The sequence below is a fragment of the Nicotiana attenuata genome, unplaced genomic scaffold, assembly GCF_001879085.1.
Source record: "Nicotiana attenuata strain UT unplaced genomic scaffold, NIATTr2, whole genome shotgun sequence".
Taxonomy (NCBI): domain Eukaryota; kingdom Viridiplantae; phylum Streptophyta; class Magnoliopsida; order Solanales; family Solanaceae; genus Nicotiana; species Nicotiana attenuata.
In genome coordinates, this window is record NW_017670916.1 from 241,965 (window position 1) to 258,834 (window position 16,870).

The following is a 16,870-nucleotide window of genomic DNA, read 5'->3' on the forward strand; positions in this document are numbered from 1 at the left end:
AGATCAAGTTCAATTCAAGGATAATAACTTGCATACTGCCATGCCTCAAACCATAGCTTAAACACATAGGGGGCAGGGGTTTGGGATTCATGATAGAACAGGCAAAAAGAAATCAATAAGCTATAATGCGTGTTGAACTATACATAAGCAATAAACAGGGACACAAAAACAGTAAATAAACACATTGTTGTGGTGCTGAAAATTAAATCAGGACATATCGGTTTCAAAGAAACAAATAGAGAGCAAGCAACAGGTCTTGTAACAGGCCACAGTGTAAGCAAACAAAAGAGAATACTTTTTTGAGTATAAGTGTAAGTTCAGAAAAGACTGTGTCTGATTGTCTGTGATTGTCAATGAAAGGGTCGTGCATTTATAGTGTGAAGAACAGACAGAAACAAGGTAAGAAAACAATTAAGGAACTGAATATCAATTAAAAAATCAATCAATACAAGACTTCCTTTAATTAAGGAATTCAGATTCAAACGCTAAAACTATTTAAGGAAAGAAATCAACTAAATATCTTGTGCAAAGTAGGCAATTAGGGGTAAATACATAGGGGTTTTAATTAAGGAAAAAATTTTGAAATACACGGTTTAAAACAAATAAGGTAAGGATCCATCAGTATTCAGTAAATCAAGGGGGTTAGAGATTTTGTAAGCATTGGTCCACGAATGAACCAAGTCAGAAAAACTAAAGAAAACTTTTGACTCAAATCGAGTAACAGGGAAGTCAGCAAACATGGAAAGAAAATCAATCAAACTTATACAAAGAAAGTCTGAAACCAATCACAATTGAAAGCCATTTAGAAGGGAAGTTCAGCACATATAAAGAGTACACAAGTATCAGGCATGCGAGGCTGAATTTAGGACAAAGTGAAAGTGTCAAGCAATTGGAAAATAAGTAAGTAGTAGACTATAGGAATATGGTAATTCAGCAATAGCATGCGAAAAGGGGTCAAGTAAAGGTCTTATAGAGTTTAGCAAAAGTCAAAATCATACGAAGAAACAAAATTGAAGCAATGATTTTAAAACTTAATGAAGCAGTAGATGAAACAACTCTAGGAACTCAAATAAGTCCAAAATATGAGGGTTTTTGAAATCAAGCAAGTTCAGAGATGAAGCACAAGCAAGTCACATAGCCAATGGTCTCAAAACTCGGACGAACCCCCAAATTTAGGGTTCTTGCCATTAACCGAGTGCAGAGACGAAAGGGCAAGTGATTAATGGAAAAGATACTAATTGAAACAGGTTCAGAGGTCTCAGAAAGGAACTGAGACCTTTAGCATGCTCTCTTAGTAGTAGGAATTCATGATAAGCATAGTAAAAGAACAGCGTGTGAAACCATAGAAGAAACAAATAAGGATATGGTGAACAACTTAACAAGAACACAGTAGGACAAAACAAGGTAGACGAAACACACAAATAACACAGTAGAAGCAACTGATAAGAACATGGTAGAAGAACTTAACAAGAACACAGTAGGAGAAACATAATAGAAGAAACACACAAGAGAAAAGAAAATCAGAGAAGCACACAAGAGAAAAAGAAAATCAGAGAAACATAACTCAAAAACCCTAGGTCGGAAAAATAAAGGTTTTGAAATCGATGGTTTTTTTTTAAAGAAATATCAAAAAAAATCGTTTTAAAAGTTTAGGGAAAACCTGGATCTAGAACAGATCTAAAGAAATCATAAGAACCAAAGAAGCTAGGGTTTGGTGAGAAAGACTTGGATCGTTGTTGACCTAACCAGGAGGAGGCGAGGCCAGGCTCAAAACAGACGTGGCTTGCCGGAGCGAGGCCGGAGATGGCCATAAAACTTGAATCGAACCAGGTCTGGATGAAGCTTCTTTGTGTTCAGACCATGAAACCCCAACGAACAGGTGTATAGGAGCCATAGAGGGCCGGTGGGTGGTGAAACCACCATGGACTCAGGCCAGGAGGTGGTCGGAGAAGATGGATGAAACTCATCGGAGTGGAGGGGAAGGGGGAAGGTTCTAGAGAGAACCAGAGATAGAGAGATAGAGGAGAGGGTCGGTTGAGTAAGGAATGAGAGGGGTTTGGGGGGTCGTTTGGGCTTAATTAGGTAAGGGCGGATCTAGACCGTTGATCAAAATTGATCAACGGTCAAGATTTGATCCGGGTTGGGTCGGGTAGACTTAGGATTGGGCCTGGGTCTTGGGTTGGTTTAATTTGGTTGGGGTATTGGGTTTTAATTTAGGCTAAATTAGAAAGCCAAAATCTGGCTATAAGTTAAATAGCCCTTTTTTCCCATTTAATTTATAAAAAATAGTAAATAAATCTCTGAAAACTAATTGGAAGCTTATAATATATAATTAATAATTTAAATATACAGGACTTAATTTTATGAATATAAAACACAATTTAATCTTAAAAGGGCTAATATTGCAATTATACAATTTAGCTTAAAAAAAATACTAAATAAATTTGTAAAAAATATGCAAAAAATTACCTCAGCTATATCTTAGCGTAAATATAAAATTCTAATAAATGAATTACCAAAATAATAATTTTGGAAATAATTATTGGGTTTTTATGGATGAAAAGGGAAATAATTTAGTTTAAAAACCCTAAAAAAATTATGGGAAGAATAGTAAAATGCTGGGACATACTTATATATGCATATATATGTTATTTTAAAGATATTTTGCATATAACAATATACAGGGAAAAATTGGGTATCAACAACAGTGACAGTAGAAGGGGAAGAATGTATAGAAACAACAGCTAGGTGCTGCAGCAACAGTCATGGCCGTCCGTTGTTCAGGGATCTGTTGGTTTTGTTCCAATGATGAAGAAGAAGCTAGGGTCAACGGAAATGGCTGTTCTCTGTGCGTTCTTTGGGTGTTCAGAAACTGAGATCCTGGGTTGGCTTCGTGTGTGTGTGCAGCTGGTTGGAGGCTACTGAATTCCTAGGGTTTTGTTTTGATGAAGAAGAAGAAGACAATGAGGGGTGTTGAAGGTTGGGATTCCAGCTGAAAAACAGCTGCCATCTCTCTTAGTCTAGGGATCTCTTTTTTTTGTGTATTTTCGGTTGATCCCTTTGTTTTAGTCTAGGTCTCTAGGTTGTGTCTAAAATAAAATGTGTATTAAAGGTGAGTAAGTAGGGTCTTTTAGGGTATTGGGTTTAATGGGTATTGGGCCTGTCTTGTTTGGGCCAAGTCCGAATTGGGTTCTAAGACTCCAAAATTATTGTTCAAACTCATAGCTAAATTCCTTTAATATAAGATAACTATACTATATAATGCAAAACTAATCCTAATTAATTAAACTAAACTATATTAAAACATGAAACTATTATTTTATTTTTTGTATTTTCAAGATTATATAAAGATAAAAATAAGGTACTATTTTTGTATTTTTTTTAATTTTATGAAAGGTACATAAAATAAAATATTTTTTGTAATTTTTCATTTTGTGACGAAATAAAGTAAAAGAGTCAAAATTAGTTGAAATAACTATATTAGACCTAAACTAAGTATTTAAATGCTAAAATATGTAAAATCTTGGGGAGGGTCAAAAAGTACATGTCTACAAGCTACATCTTTCATTTTTGGATAATCTTCTAATTCTTTACAGATTGCAAGATATAAGCTTCCAAAGTTAGCTCAGTGACAGCAGAATTTATCCTTCACGAATGCGAATCTTCTTCCGCGAAAGCTATTCACAGTTCAATTGTTTTTATTTTACTCTTCGCGATCGGGACCAATTCTCCGTAATCACGATTTACACCCTTGTAACCAAAAACCAGCAGTTGAAAATGGCCTAAAATGGTCCAAAACCACCCCGAAACTCACCCGAGCCCCTCGGGACCCCGTATGAACATACCAACAAGTCCCAACACATAATATGGACCTGCTCTAGGCTCAAATCACACATAACAACATCAAAACCACGAATCGCACCTCAAATCGACCTTAATCAGCCTTTGAACTTTCAACTTCCAAAACTCATGCCAAATCATATCAAATCAACCCGTAATGACCTCAAATTTTTCATACAAGTCCCAAATAACATAACAAAAATATTACGATTCCCGGAACCACAATACGAACCCGCTACCATCAAACTCAACTCCCAGTCAAACTTATGAACATTCCAAACCTTTAAATTGCCAACTTTCGCCAATTAACGCCAAAACCTTCAAGAAATATCCAAATGCAAATACGGAAATACGCCCAAGTCCAAAATCACTATCTGGACCTAACAGAACAATCAAACCTCCGATCCGAGGTCAAATACACAAAAGTCAAACTTGATCAACTTTTCCAACTTAAAACTTCTAACATGAGAATCCTTCTTCTGGATCAACCTTGTATCACCTAAAAACCAAAACTGACTATTCACACAGGTCATAATACATCATATGAAGCAACTCAAGACTTCAAACAACGGAACAGAATGCAAATGCTCAAAACGACTGGTCGGGTCGTTACACGCTTAACTTGAGATTTTTTAATAAGTACATATATTACCATTGCATCATTTTGAGGTTGGATGATTCCCTCGGCATCCTCGTCATTAAGCGAGATGGATCCTTCTAGAACATAATCTCGAGTTCGTTTTCTCTTGTGATGAAGACTTTGGTGCATTTTATTATTGGTCCTTGGGGAACGTCTACTCGTCCGATAATCATGTTAATCACATATTAGGTTTCTTACTACTCAATCTGCTTGTTGGTGTCCCTGTTCTTGAAATGGTTTTTTATCGCTTGCTTAGGAATTCCCGAAGATGCCCATTGTTGAACAAACAAACCATTTCTTCCCTTAACTATTGATAATCCTCGGTTCTATGCCCGTGAGTACCGTGATATTTCCATATCAAACTATGATCCCTCTATGCCAGATCGGACTAGAGCGGCCTCGGCCATTTGGTATCCTTGATGCGACTGATGGCTGATATTATACTCATTGCATCTACGTTGAAGTTATATCCCGATAGCCTCAGGGCATCTCTGACTCTGGGTGATCTGTCAAACCCATTTCTATTCGCCAACGGTTGCTTGGACCCTAATCATTTCTTCTGTCGTTCCTGGTCGAATGGCGACTGGGTCCGTTTCCCCCTTTATCAGAGTTGTAAGGCTGGTATCGGTCTCGAGGTGGCCTCGACTCCTGATCCACTACTCTTTTAGACTTGTGGTTGGCTCTACTAGGATAAACCGACCTCGGGGGGTTCCTAATTCGTCATCCTCAACTATGATCTTTGATTGATAATTGTTGTGGACATCAGCCCTAGTAACCGCTAGATACTCTATCAAATTTTGCTTTAGTTGTTGAGACGCAACCGAACTTTGAGGGTTGAGCCCTTGAGTAAATGCCTGAACAACCCAATTAGTTGCAACCAGTGGCAGGTCCATCTGTTCCATTTGGAATCTCAACACGAATTCCCTAAGCATCTCGTTATCCCTCAGCTTGACTTTAAACAAGTTCGATTTCCTTGCCTCAACTTTAATGGCTCCGGCGTGAGCTTTAACAAAGTCATCTTCAAGCATAGCAAAAGAATCAATGGAGTTTTGAGGTAAATTGTGATATCATATCATCGATCCTTGGACAGGGTTTCCCCAAATTTCTTCAGCAATACCGACTTGATTTCATCATCCTCGAGGTCGTTGCCTTTTATTGCACATGTGTAAGAGGTCACATGCTCGTTTGGATATGTGGTCCCATTGTATTTGGGAATATCGGGCATTCGCAACCATTTCGGAATCGGCTTTGGTGTCGCGCTCGGGGGAAAGGCTTCTGAATGAACTTTTTAGAATTTGGTCCCTTCACTATCGGAGGTTCCCCCGGGATTAGATCAACCCTTGAGTAGTAAGTTTTCACTTTCTTATCGTTTTCCTCTATCTTCTTTTTGCCGGATTCTACCTGTTTTGTTAGTGCCTCGAGCAATTTCATCACCTCGGAAGTTTCTCCAGATCTGGACCCGTCGGGCTCTATGGCAGTCCGTTCTTCCCTCCGAGTATCTTCTCCAACTCGTTCGGGTTCAACCATGTTGTGTGCGTGATTTTGACTCTGTAGTTGTGCTATGGCAACTTGTTGGGCTTGCATCATCTCAAAAATCAAACGTAAGCTAACTTCGTCGCCTCCCCCTTCGGGTGCCTTGCGAACTGATGGCCGAGGTGCCCCGTGAATGTTGTTATTAGGATCACTCGGTAGGTTGATGTTGACAGCAACCTGTGATTTGGCGTCGACTGGATCAGCGACTGGAACGCCATTAAAGGTTGATAGGCTGTACGTTGTTGCTCGGCACCCCGATGTTATTTTCACCGTGGTGGCCTGATTTGGTGTCAACACTTAAGTGAGCAGATTGAGAATCTGACATATTGGATAGTCCTAAAATCAAACTTCAAAGGACAAGTGTAAAATAGAGTGTGTTATCAAGATTCATATTAAATCGCCACTATTATCCTTAGCCCCACGGTGGGTGCCAAACAGTTTACCATTAAAACGGATAACAATTAAATTTGTACGTGATTTATAGAATATGTGATTTAATTAACACAAATGATCAAAGAACAATATATAATTGAATTGAAATGAAATAAAACGATCAAACCAGTGTGGCGAAGTAATTAAGCCTTGTGTCAGGCTTAAATGCTAACGGTCAGTTTCAATCGAGCCCTCGAGATAGAGCTCAGATCCAACTAAACGAGTGAACAACTGAAGAATACTTAAACAATTGTTGAAACTGAAAGTAAATTTTATTGCGTTGATATGTGTGCCAATAACAGTGACAAAAAGTGAAGGGGTTCTCCTTTTTATATAGTAGAGGAGTTTTAACTCTAATACAAATCTAAAAAAAGGTAAAAATCTTTTCTTCCCTTTCCCGATGAAAACATTGATCTGTAGCCAATATTGGGCGTGATCCGCCGCAATATCCGGCTGATGGCGGACATTTCAGCTCCCCGTTTTACCTCTTTTAATCGTCTTTCTTTTACCCTCAATTCTTCGTCTCACTCGAGCTTGATTCTTTCCGGGTTCGACCATGCCCGAGACCCGTTGTATCGTTCATCCGTCCCTGATTCCGATCTATGGGCCCTTCGGCCTCAGTCGAGCAAGTAACAAGTAACGTCGTTCTTATTCCCAACGAGAAGTAGGGGTAACTCAATCCCCGTACAAAACTTAAAACTCATAAAACAGTGGACCAAAATTAAACAAGAGAAACAATGACAGTGGGTTCTACTGAGCAAACTGTATAGCCTCGTGATACACGCTGTGATGGGAAAGTTTCAATTGAGCTTGAAACGCCCCATGCGTTTCCACACTGCCACGTTGGTATTTCTTTTTCGACTAACACAATTATCCAATTTCCCTTTAAGAAGCTTCCTTTGGTAACGGAACTGTAATTTCTTATTTCGCCTTCGGCTTTCTTGTTGCCTTTACTATGGAGAAATCGTTTTGCCAAGATGTACCCTCACATGCAGTATAATATTGGAAATATATATATATATGGTTAAGTATTACGTTTTAATTTTAAATTAATTATTTAATTAGATATAAACACTTAGTATGAATAAATAACACTATTTTAAAAAATTTGCTTACGCCTGTATGGGTCAAAATCTGCCCTAAGAGAATTTGGCATGATGAGGAATTAAAGAAGATGACGCGGCCGAGGTCGACTAGTAACCAGCAAGACTCGTAGTCGAACAGTTAATGATGGTCGAGATCGAGCATCAAGAACAAAGCACTAACGGCTAGTTTTTGTAATATGATATTAAACAGAATATTCTATTGAATATTTTCTGCATTTGTACTATTAGGGTTGATTAGGAGCATGTCCATATAAATAGAAAAAGAGATAAGGGGAAAGGCACGTAACATTCATTTGAGAAGAACACTTTTTAAGAAGAACTTTCTCTCTAGAAAAGATACAAACGTTGTCTTTCTAATAAGATTCTTCCATCTATTATTCCATACTTTTCCATCAGATCCGAGAATAGTTCTTATATTCTAGGATTTGTCTGTCATTCATCACTGTTAAAAAGACGAATCATCTACCTCATTCAATATTGAGTGAATCATTCTCCTTATTTACATTAATGACATCTATTAATATTTATTGCTTGATACTATCTTATCCTTACTGAAACTTTTCGGAATATTAAATGCACATTGCATTTAATCCCCTGCCAACATTATCTTGCAATATTTGTGCTAACTAGTACTTATAAATCTAGGAATATTATTATTAACTTGGTTTAACCCTGTGTTACACAAAATTAATTAGTTTAATTAAAAGTTTACACTTTTTGGTCAAACAACGCCCACATTGAGGAGAAGTTTGTCTTGACTATACTAGAGATGATAAAAATAAAAAACTGTAATAAGATAGCATAGTTGATCTGTCATTACTTAATATGTGGAAATTCTAATTGTTGGGAAGAATGTTTAATTTTTTTTCGAAGGAAGGGCATTTTATTTGAATACTGCCAATATTGAAAATTGCCTAATCATCCTCTCTTATGATTAGTGTGTGGTGTATAAGATTTGAATTCCTGAAGGTTGTGAAAATTGCATAAAAATGAAATGACATCAAACATTTTGGAGCATACTAAACCAGAAGATCTTAGACAAGACGAAATGGAAGGATAATTACCTGGAGGAATTATGTCAGTGTTTAATATCAGAGTATAATCTATATTTTTAACAAATTAAGGGATTTTGAGCCCTTAATGAGGTATGAGATTGTTAACCCTAATTGCAGTGCGCTAGGACACTTTTAGTTAATCGATACCAAGTTTGTGTATCTTGTTTGTTGTATTTAAAAGGATTCAACATTGATCCATGCATGTGGAGGATATTTACTCAAGAAATAATCGTTTGAAATCGATACCTACAAGATACTCCCTACCAAATTGACTGGTCCCATAGACTAAATTTGGAGTTATACAAGTGATGTGAAACTAATGTTAATAAACTGAAAATTTAACTTCTATATATGATTGCCTAAGATTTCTTAAAAGGTCACTAAACTTTGAATATTATTTTAAAAAGTCAATTTTACTTTGTTTTATAATTGTTTGCCTATTTTAATCGAAAGTTACTTTTATTTTATTTTGTAATTAAAAAGTCACTTTATTTGTTCATTTTAACTGAAAAATCACTATGCTTTCAGGGGATATTTTTGTACTTTTTGGCTTTTGCTGATGTGATATTATTCTTTTTAACCCAATCATTTTAAAAATTAAAAGTTTCCATTAAAACTATTTACCGGCCTAACCCACTAGATCTTTTCGTTTTTTTCTTTTAAGAAAAACATAAAAGAAGTCACAATCTACTAAAATAAAATGGTGCAGATATATGTATTTGAAATATCTCTCCGCTGTATTGCTTTATCGAATTGTTCAGTTTGTTGCTTTATAGAATTGTTATGGGATCATTTGTAGAATCTAGACCACGGCGGAGTCAGGATATGAAGTTATTGGATTTGAGATTCAAGTTTTTTTATGTTATTGGGTTCTAAAGTAAGAATTTGTACCTATTCAATAAATTTCTTAAGACAAATATGAGGTTTGCATAAAGCTATTGGGTTCAGCCGAAACCGTTACTGAAGCTCTAGCTCCGCCCCTACCTTCAGATGAAATAAAACGAGTGCAGCTGATTCCAGATAGATGCATAGTTGATTGCTGTATATTGATATGTCATGCATATATTCGAAAATTGTTGGAGGCTTCACATGATAAAATAGAAGAGATAGCAGAATCAAGCAAAATCTTAGTCTAGTCTTGTCACGATCTAAAACTACGTGATCGACACCCGGCACACTACCCTATTCGAGCGAACCAAACCATATGGTACATCCAAACCATCAAAGTACAAGAGGGGTGGTGAATTGTTGACTAATTAAAATTTGATCGACTAATACAAGTATTAGTTGACTAATCACAAGACAGAAAGAGCGAAAGCAGTAAAGAGAAATGATAAGGCAAACAACGATTTATACTGGTTCGGTACCGCTGTGGTACTTACATCCAATTTTCCTTGGGTCACAAGGGTTCCCTTAAGATCTCTAAACAAAGTTACAATATTGATGGTTTTATCGCGTTTACCACCGACGTACAGTATCAGCACTTGAGTTCTAATGAGTTGACACAACTTTCTTTTGTACTCTAGATCTCTCTATCTTTTGAGACATTAATAACTTAGAATTACAGTGTTTGAACTAAGAAGTAGACAGATTTGGAATACAGTTTGTGTAGTTGCGTAATCTTCTTCTTGAGAGATCAGCCTTCTTATAGGAGAAAAAAGAGCCGTTGAGTCTTTTTCGAAATCAGAGGCACAAGATCTTTAATTAAGGGATTTGACCCAAGGGGTGCCTCTTCGAATCTTGCTCTTTGACTAGCTTTGATTCGAATGTGACCTTCCTTGTCACAGCTGAATTCAAGGAGACGTTTACGCCTGGAGAGATTAATTCACGAGCACGATCTTCTAAAATAGAGTATCCTTGACTGGCAATCTGAGTTCCCTTGATTGAGGACGAGTCAATCTACTTCTTGATTGATCATTAATGCAGTAACGGTATCTTCATTCTTTCCTTACTTGCTATTTTGAATCCAGTAGCAATCTTGTTGAGCATCTTCATTCTTTCCTTTTTGTTTGTCCAGTAAATATAACATAAGATAATATTGTCATCATTGAAACTTAAACTTAAACCTATCAATTTCCCCTTTTTGATGATGAAAATCATGAAGAAGTAAACAAAGTAAAGTAAATTAAGATACTTCCTTTTTAAGGAGTTGCTCCCCCTGAGCTAGTGCTTCCCTTGAGATTATGTTGTTCCTATGTTTTGAATGATGTGCCCATATCTCCCCCTGAGTGTTTACTCACATAATTTCTCCCCCTTTGACATCAATCAAAAAGGAAAGAGTAACAGAAACAAACACAGTGCAACATAATGTACATACTAAAAGGGGTTAGAGCAGTAGAGCCTTCAACAGAGGCTTAAGTTAGTATAGACCAAAAAATAATTGTCTAAAGGCCACCATAAAAAAATAGCAAAAAGAAACACAAGTTTGTTTGTCACAACAGCACAACCAGAGATAACTTATGACGTCCCAGAAAGTATTTGAGGGTGTTGATCACTTTGGTGCAGAAGGAGTCATAGGAGTTTTCAACATCCCTGACGAGCTTGTCCATCTTTTCAGTCATGGAATTGAAGGCCCTGGTTCCATGTCTCCTTGTAGCTCCTATGTCTATCTGAAGCTTTGCTACGTCTGAACCTGTCTCCTTAGTGACATCTCTGATCTTATCCACCTGTTCTTTCATCTCCACAAGCAGCAGCTTGACTCCATCAAGTTGTTGAATTTGTTGAAGGTTTGGAGAGGTAGTCGACTGAGAGACTGGTTGATCAGCTTGAACATCAACCAGAGTTGGAGCACTTTCAACCTTGGCTCGCTTAACCCATCCGCTTTCACCCAATGAGTATCCCATCATAGAAAATGCAATCTTATCATAAGTACTTGAGATGTGCTTAGGTGTGAAAGGTGCCAAGTCTACCTTCATAACTTCCACGATATGAGAGATAAGAATACCATAGGGCAGACAAGCAGCAGAAGAGGAAATATCCCTGATACTCTCAAGCATATACTGACGAATCCACATAAACCAATCAAGACACTTGTTGTTGACCAGACAGTAGAGGACAAAGATATCTCTAGTGGACAAAGAACTTAGGGACCCAGACCTGGGAGGAGAGTGGTGGCAATCATGTGGGCCAAAACACGGTGTTCAAACTTAAGATTTTTGGGGCCAATGTCAGGGGGGTTATCAGACAAGAAAATTTTTGCTTCTTCAAGAGACACTTCAAAGTCTTTGGGCCAAGAATTTTGGACAAACACATCATACCCACTAAATTTGGCAGAAAAAATCTTTTCAAATTGGTGGGAGTCCAACACAATTCTAGTTCCCAAAATCATAGATTCTAAGTCATCCTTATCATTCACAAACAGATTTGCATAAAACATTCTCATAGGTTCTTCATACACATAATTTCCAAAAGTGTCAAACAAAGGGGAAAGGTGTTGAAAATCAAAAATTGCAGTCACATCACAATGAAGACTTTGCATAAGAGAGAGACTTACACAGCGTCCATAAGCCATGGATTTTGACTTATAGGACTCAAACCTTGCCTTTTCACTGGGGCCATAGAAGATCAGCTTGTCTTCTCGACCAAATTCCAAGCGTTCTACCTTGCCCTTCTTGCCTGCAACCTTTTTCGGTGTTTGCTCCATGGGTCTTTTTCCGGCCTTTTTCTGGCTGATAGGGTGATTTTCAGATGAGCCACTGCTATCATTGTTTGTTTTGAGAAAGTCTGAGTCAATGGATGATTCTACATCCATAGGCTCTTCTGTATTGAGAGCTTTTTGAAACCTATGGCTTCGTCTGGTTGTAGAGGAAGGGTTTCTTTTGGCCATGGAGAAATCGGTGGTTTGGTAGGGAATGAGAGGAGTATTTGGAGATGGAAGGTTTTTAACAAGAGACTTGAAGGAGCGAAAGGGCGTCTTGGTTACTGGAAGGGTCAAGTACAGACGGAGGTGATGGTTCTGAATGACTGCTTAGCGGTACAAGTAGTAATTACACCTCCAGAGTAAAAGTAATTAGTACAAGGATAATTTAGGAAATAAAATATACTGAAAGCGTGTAAAATATTTAACCATTTATAAAAATATTTGGTTTACAAATTTGGCAAAATGCCAATCTTTTTTCGAAGGATGCAAAATCTTTCTTCCAAAAGAGGTTTAGTAAAAATATTAGCAAGTTGAGAATCAGTACTAATAAACTCTAATGTAATATCACCTCTTGCAACATGATCACGAATAAAATGATGTTTAATTTCTATATGCTTTGCTCTAGAATGATGCACAAAATTTTTAGATAAGCATATAGCACTGGTGTTGTCGCAAAAAATAGGAATGGCAGTAAGACATAAATCATAATCAAGGAGTTGATGCATAATCCATAAAACTTGTGTACAACAACTTCCAAGGGCTAGGTATTCTGCCCCAGTCGTTGAAAGAGCAACACAATTTTATTTCTTGCTATGCCAAGATACTAAGGCATTTCCCAGCAATTGACATGTCCCACTGGTACTTTTCCTTTCAGTTTTGTCTCCTACAAAATCAGCATATGAAAAGCCTCTCAATGAGAAATTGTTAGTATGATCATACCATAGTCCTAATTGAGTAGTACCAATTAAATATCTAATTATGCGTTTAACCGCAGTCAAATAGGATTCCTTAGGAGCTGACTGAAATCTGGCACATTTACATACACTAAACATAATATCTGGTTGACTAGCAGTTAAATAAAGTAGAGATCCAATCATTCCACTATACATGGTTTCATCAACCATTTCTCCATTGCTGTCTTCATCTAGCACAGTAGTTGGGCTCATAGGAGTTCTGATAGCCTTAGAATTTTCCATCCCAAACTTTTTAATAAGCTCCTTGGTATACTTGGTTTGGCTGATGAAAATTCCTTTAGGAGACTGCTTGATTTGAAGTCCAAGGAAGAAGGTTAGTTCTCCCATCATGCTCATTTCAAATTCACCTTTCATGGAAAGAGCAAATTCTTCACACAAAATAGTGTTAGGGATACCAAAGATAATGTCATCAACGTAAATTTGAGTAATGAGATCACCAAAATTTGATTGCTTAATGAAAAGAGTTGTATCTATATTACCTCGTTTGAAACCTTGATTTAGAAGAAAAGAACTTAACCTTCATACCATGCTCGCGGATCTTGTTTGAGACCATACATGGCTTTAGTCAGCTTGTATACATGGTTTGGAAAAGTGGCATTTGCAAACCCAGGAGGTTGCTTCACGTATACTTTTTCAGATATATAACCATTTAGGAACGCACTTTTGACATCCATCTAATATAGTTTAAATCCTTTGTGAGCGGCAAAGGCAAGTAGGATTCTGATGGATTCAAGTCTTGCCACAAGTGCAAAGGTCTCATCAAAGTCGATTCCTTCTTGTTGCGAGTAACCTTGAGCCACCCGTCTTGCTTTATTCCGAACAACTTGGCCTGATTCATCCAATTTATTTCTGAAAATCCATTTAGTCCCAACAACAGATGAGTTTTGAGGTTTTGGAACTAATTGCGAAACTTTGTTTTTCTCAAACTGATCTAATTCTTCTTTCATAGCGTTGATCCAATGAGAATCCTTTAGAGCTTCATCAACCTTCTTGGGCTCAAATTGGGAAATGAGAGCTACATGAGATTTGTTCTTTTGAGATCTTCTTGTAGTTATTCCTTCCTGTGGATCTCCTATAATGAATTTATGAGGATATCCTGGTTCATTCTTCCATTCATTTGGAGTATCTGCTTTAGAGATCTTTTCTTTGTTAGTCGACTGATCTGGTTGAGATAAGTCAAGATCTTCTGGAGGAGCTTCAGCTGGTTGAGTCTGTAGATTAGTTGACTCACTTTGATGATCTTTACCTACAATAACAGACTTTAGAGCACAAGAAATTTCCTCATCTTCTGGAACATGTTCATTCCTTAGGCGAGGGTTAGTATCAACAACATGAATAGATTCTTCAATACATAAAGTTCTATTATTATAAACTCTATAAGATCTACTTGAGGGAGAGTAACCAAGAAATATACCTTCATCACTCTTTGGATCAAACTTACCCAGATTATCCTTTCCATTGTTATGAACAAAGCATTTGCATCCGAAAGGGTGGAAGTAGCTGATGTTTGGTTTCTTACCATTCCACAGTTCATAGGGAGTCTTTTTGAGTATAGGTCGAATGAGACACCTGTTAATGATATGACATGCTGTACTTACAGCTTCTGCCCAGAAATGATGAGGTAAAGAGTTTTCCACATCATGGTTCTTGCCATATCCTGCAAGGTTTTGTTTTTCTGCTCTACTACACCATTCTATTGAGGAGATCTTGGTGAAGAGAAATTATGGGAGATTCCTTGATCATTGCAGAAATTTTCAAACGCTCTGCTTTCAAACTCTCCTCCATGATCACTCCTGATGGTAGATATCACGTTGAACCTTCTTAAAGAAAACTTCAAAATTCTTTAAGGCATCATCTTTATGACTAAGAAATATAATCCATGTAAATCTAGAGAAATCATCTACAATAACAAAAGCATATTTCTTACCTTATATACTAGCAGTTCTAGTGGGGCCAAATAAATCCATATGCAGCAGTTGAAGAGGTTTAGAGGTTGAAATAATGTTTTTGACTTTAAAAGAGGATCGAGTTTGTTTTCCTAATTGACATGCATCACAGATATGATCTTTTAAAAAATTCAGTTTTGGAAGACCAACAACAAGGTCATGTTTTGAAAGTTTTTAAATGGTGTGCATGCTTGCATGACCAAGTTTTCTATGCCAAACTCAGGGATCTTCAATTATAGAATTAAGACAAATTTGATCCCCAAAGTTTTCCAATTTTTTGATAGTATAGACATTTATGTCCCGTTACCAGAGAGAATGATGTTACATGATTCATCTTCTATGAACCAGCCATGTTTCTTAAAACGAACCTCATAATCATTATCATATAGTTGACTGATGCTGAGAAGATTGTAGCCGAGTTCATCGACTAAGTAGACTTCATCCACATCACATGTAGAGCTTAAAGGAACCTTTCCAACACCAATAACATTTCCTTTGGATTTGTCACCAAAGGTAACTGTTCCTCCATCTGGCTTGGTGACTGATTTGAACAATTGATTGTCACCCGTCTATGTCTGGAACACGCGCTGTCGAGATACCATTTTCCTTTTCGATTCTTCTTGCGGTGTTCCTACAAAACAAGATTACTTATTTTTAGGTACCCAAGCCTGCTTGGGTCCTGAATGGTTAGATTTCTGAGAGTTAGTTTGATTTGAAGATTTTGGTCTCCAAATCCATCTCCTGACGTTCTTGAACCTGCAATGATTTGAGGTGTGACCTCTTTTACATCAGTAGGTGCAAGATGAGCTGTTAGAGTTGCCAGAACTATTTTCAGCTCTAATTCTGTTCCTGCAATTGTTAGTGTTATGACCATTTTTACCACAAAAGGAACATGCTATTTTCTTCCTGACAGGAACGTTCTAATCAGACTCTGAACTAGAACTTGAGGTTCTTTGCGTTCCATTTAATTGAAACTTGAGTTCATTTACTTCTTCTTGAAGTATATCACGTTCAATTTTGCATACTTCTAGTTTCGGGGCCCAGTCCTTCTTCTCTCTTTCTTTTTCTCTCTTGACTTTTCAGATCTCATTTACTACTCTTTCTATGTCTGCAAGAGCAATATCAACAAATTCTTGAAGTTCATAACAGTTTGGACATAAAGGAGTACGTACCTTACTAGTTCCTTCATCCATCAGTGAACGAGGTTCTCTTGAATCATTTTCTTCATCGTTGCTTAGAACCATAAAGCAAATGTTGGCAATTTCCTCGTGATCAGATTCCTCCTCATCACTCCATGCTCCAAAAGTTTTCTTCTTTTGCATGTTTCTGTTAAGCTTCTTTTTTAATTCTGGACAGTCAGCTTGAACGTGTCCGAACCTTCCACATTCGTAACATCTTCCATCATTTTTATCTATTTCATTTCTCACCCTCCCTTTTATGAAATTAGGCTTACCTCTTCTGTAGTTTCTGTTTCTTCTCATCATGTTGGTCACAACTTGCGAGAGCATTGCAATGTTTTCATCTTGTTCTCCTCCTTCTTCTTCATCTCCATTTGCTGGTTCAGCCATAGTTGCCTTGAAAGCAGCAGTTTTCTTCTTCTCTTGAATTTGTCTATCACGATGAGTTTTCTCAAAAGCAATCAAGTTACCTCTGAGTTCATCATAGGAGATTTTGTCCAGATCTTGACATTCTAAAGCGATGACC

At 37.2% G+C, this 16,870-nt stretch overlaps 1 protein-coding gene across 1 annotated transcript; it reads right to left on the reverse strand.

Annotated features, from left to right (window-relative positions):
* Positions 1-13,046: 13,046 nt before the first annotated feature.
* Positions 13,047-13,894, reverse strand: LOC109244458 (uncharacterized mitochondrial protein AtMg00810-like). The gene is made up of 2 exons (XM_019411555.1): positions 13,738-13,894; positions 13,047-13,588 (listed from the first exon to the last, which is right to left on the reverse strand). Exons 1-2 carry the CDS (start codon positions 13,892-13,894, stop codon positions 13,047-13,049), a joined length of 699 nt encoding a protein of 232 aa, XP_019267100.1.
* Positions 13,895-16,870: the final 2,976 nt, after the last annotated feature.

What these genes read in the sequence shown, in the direction of transcription:
- LOC109244458 (XM_019411555.1), bottom strand. Translation starts at nt 13,894, where the DNA reads ATGGATGTCAAAAGTGCGTTCCTAAATGGTTATATATCTGAAAAAGTA. An exon ending in TCCGCGAGCATGGTATGAAG is followed by an intron (nt 13,589 to 13,737) that starts GTTAAGTTCTTT and finishes TTTTGTGTGAAG; the next exon opens with AATTTGCTCTTTCCATGAAA.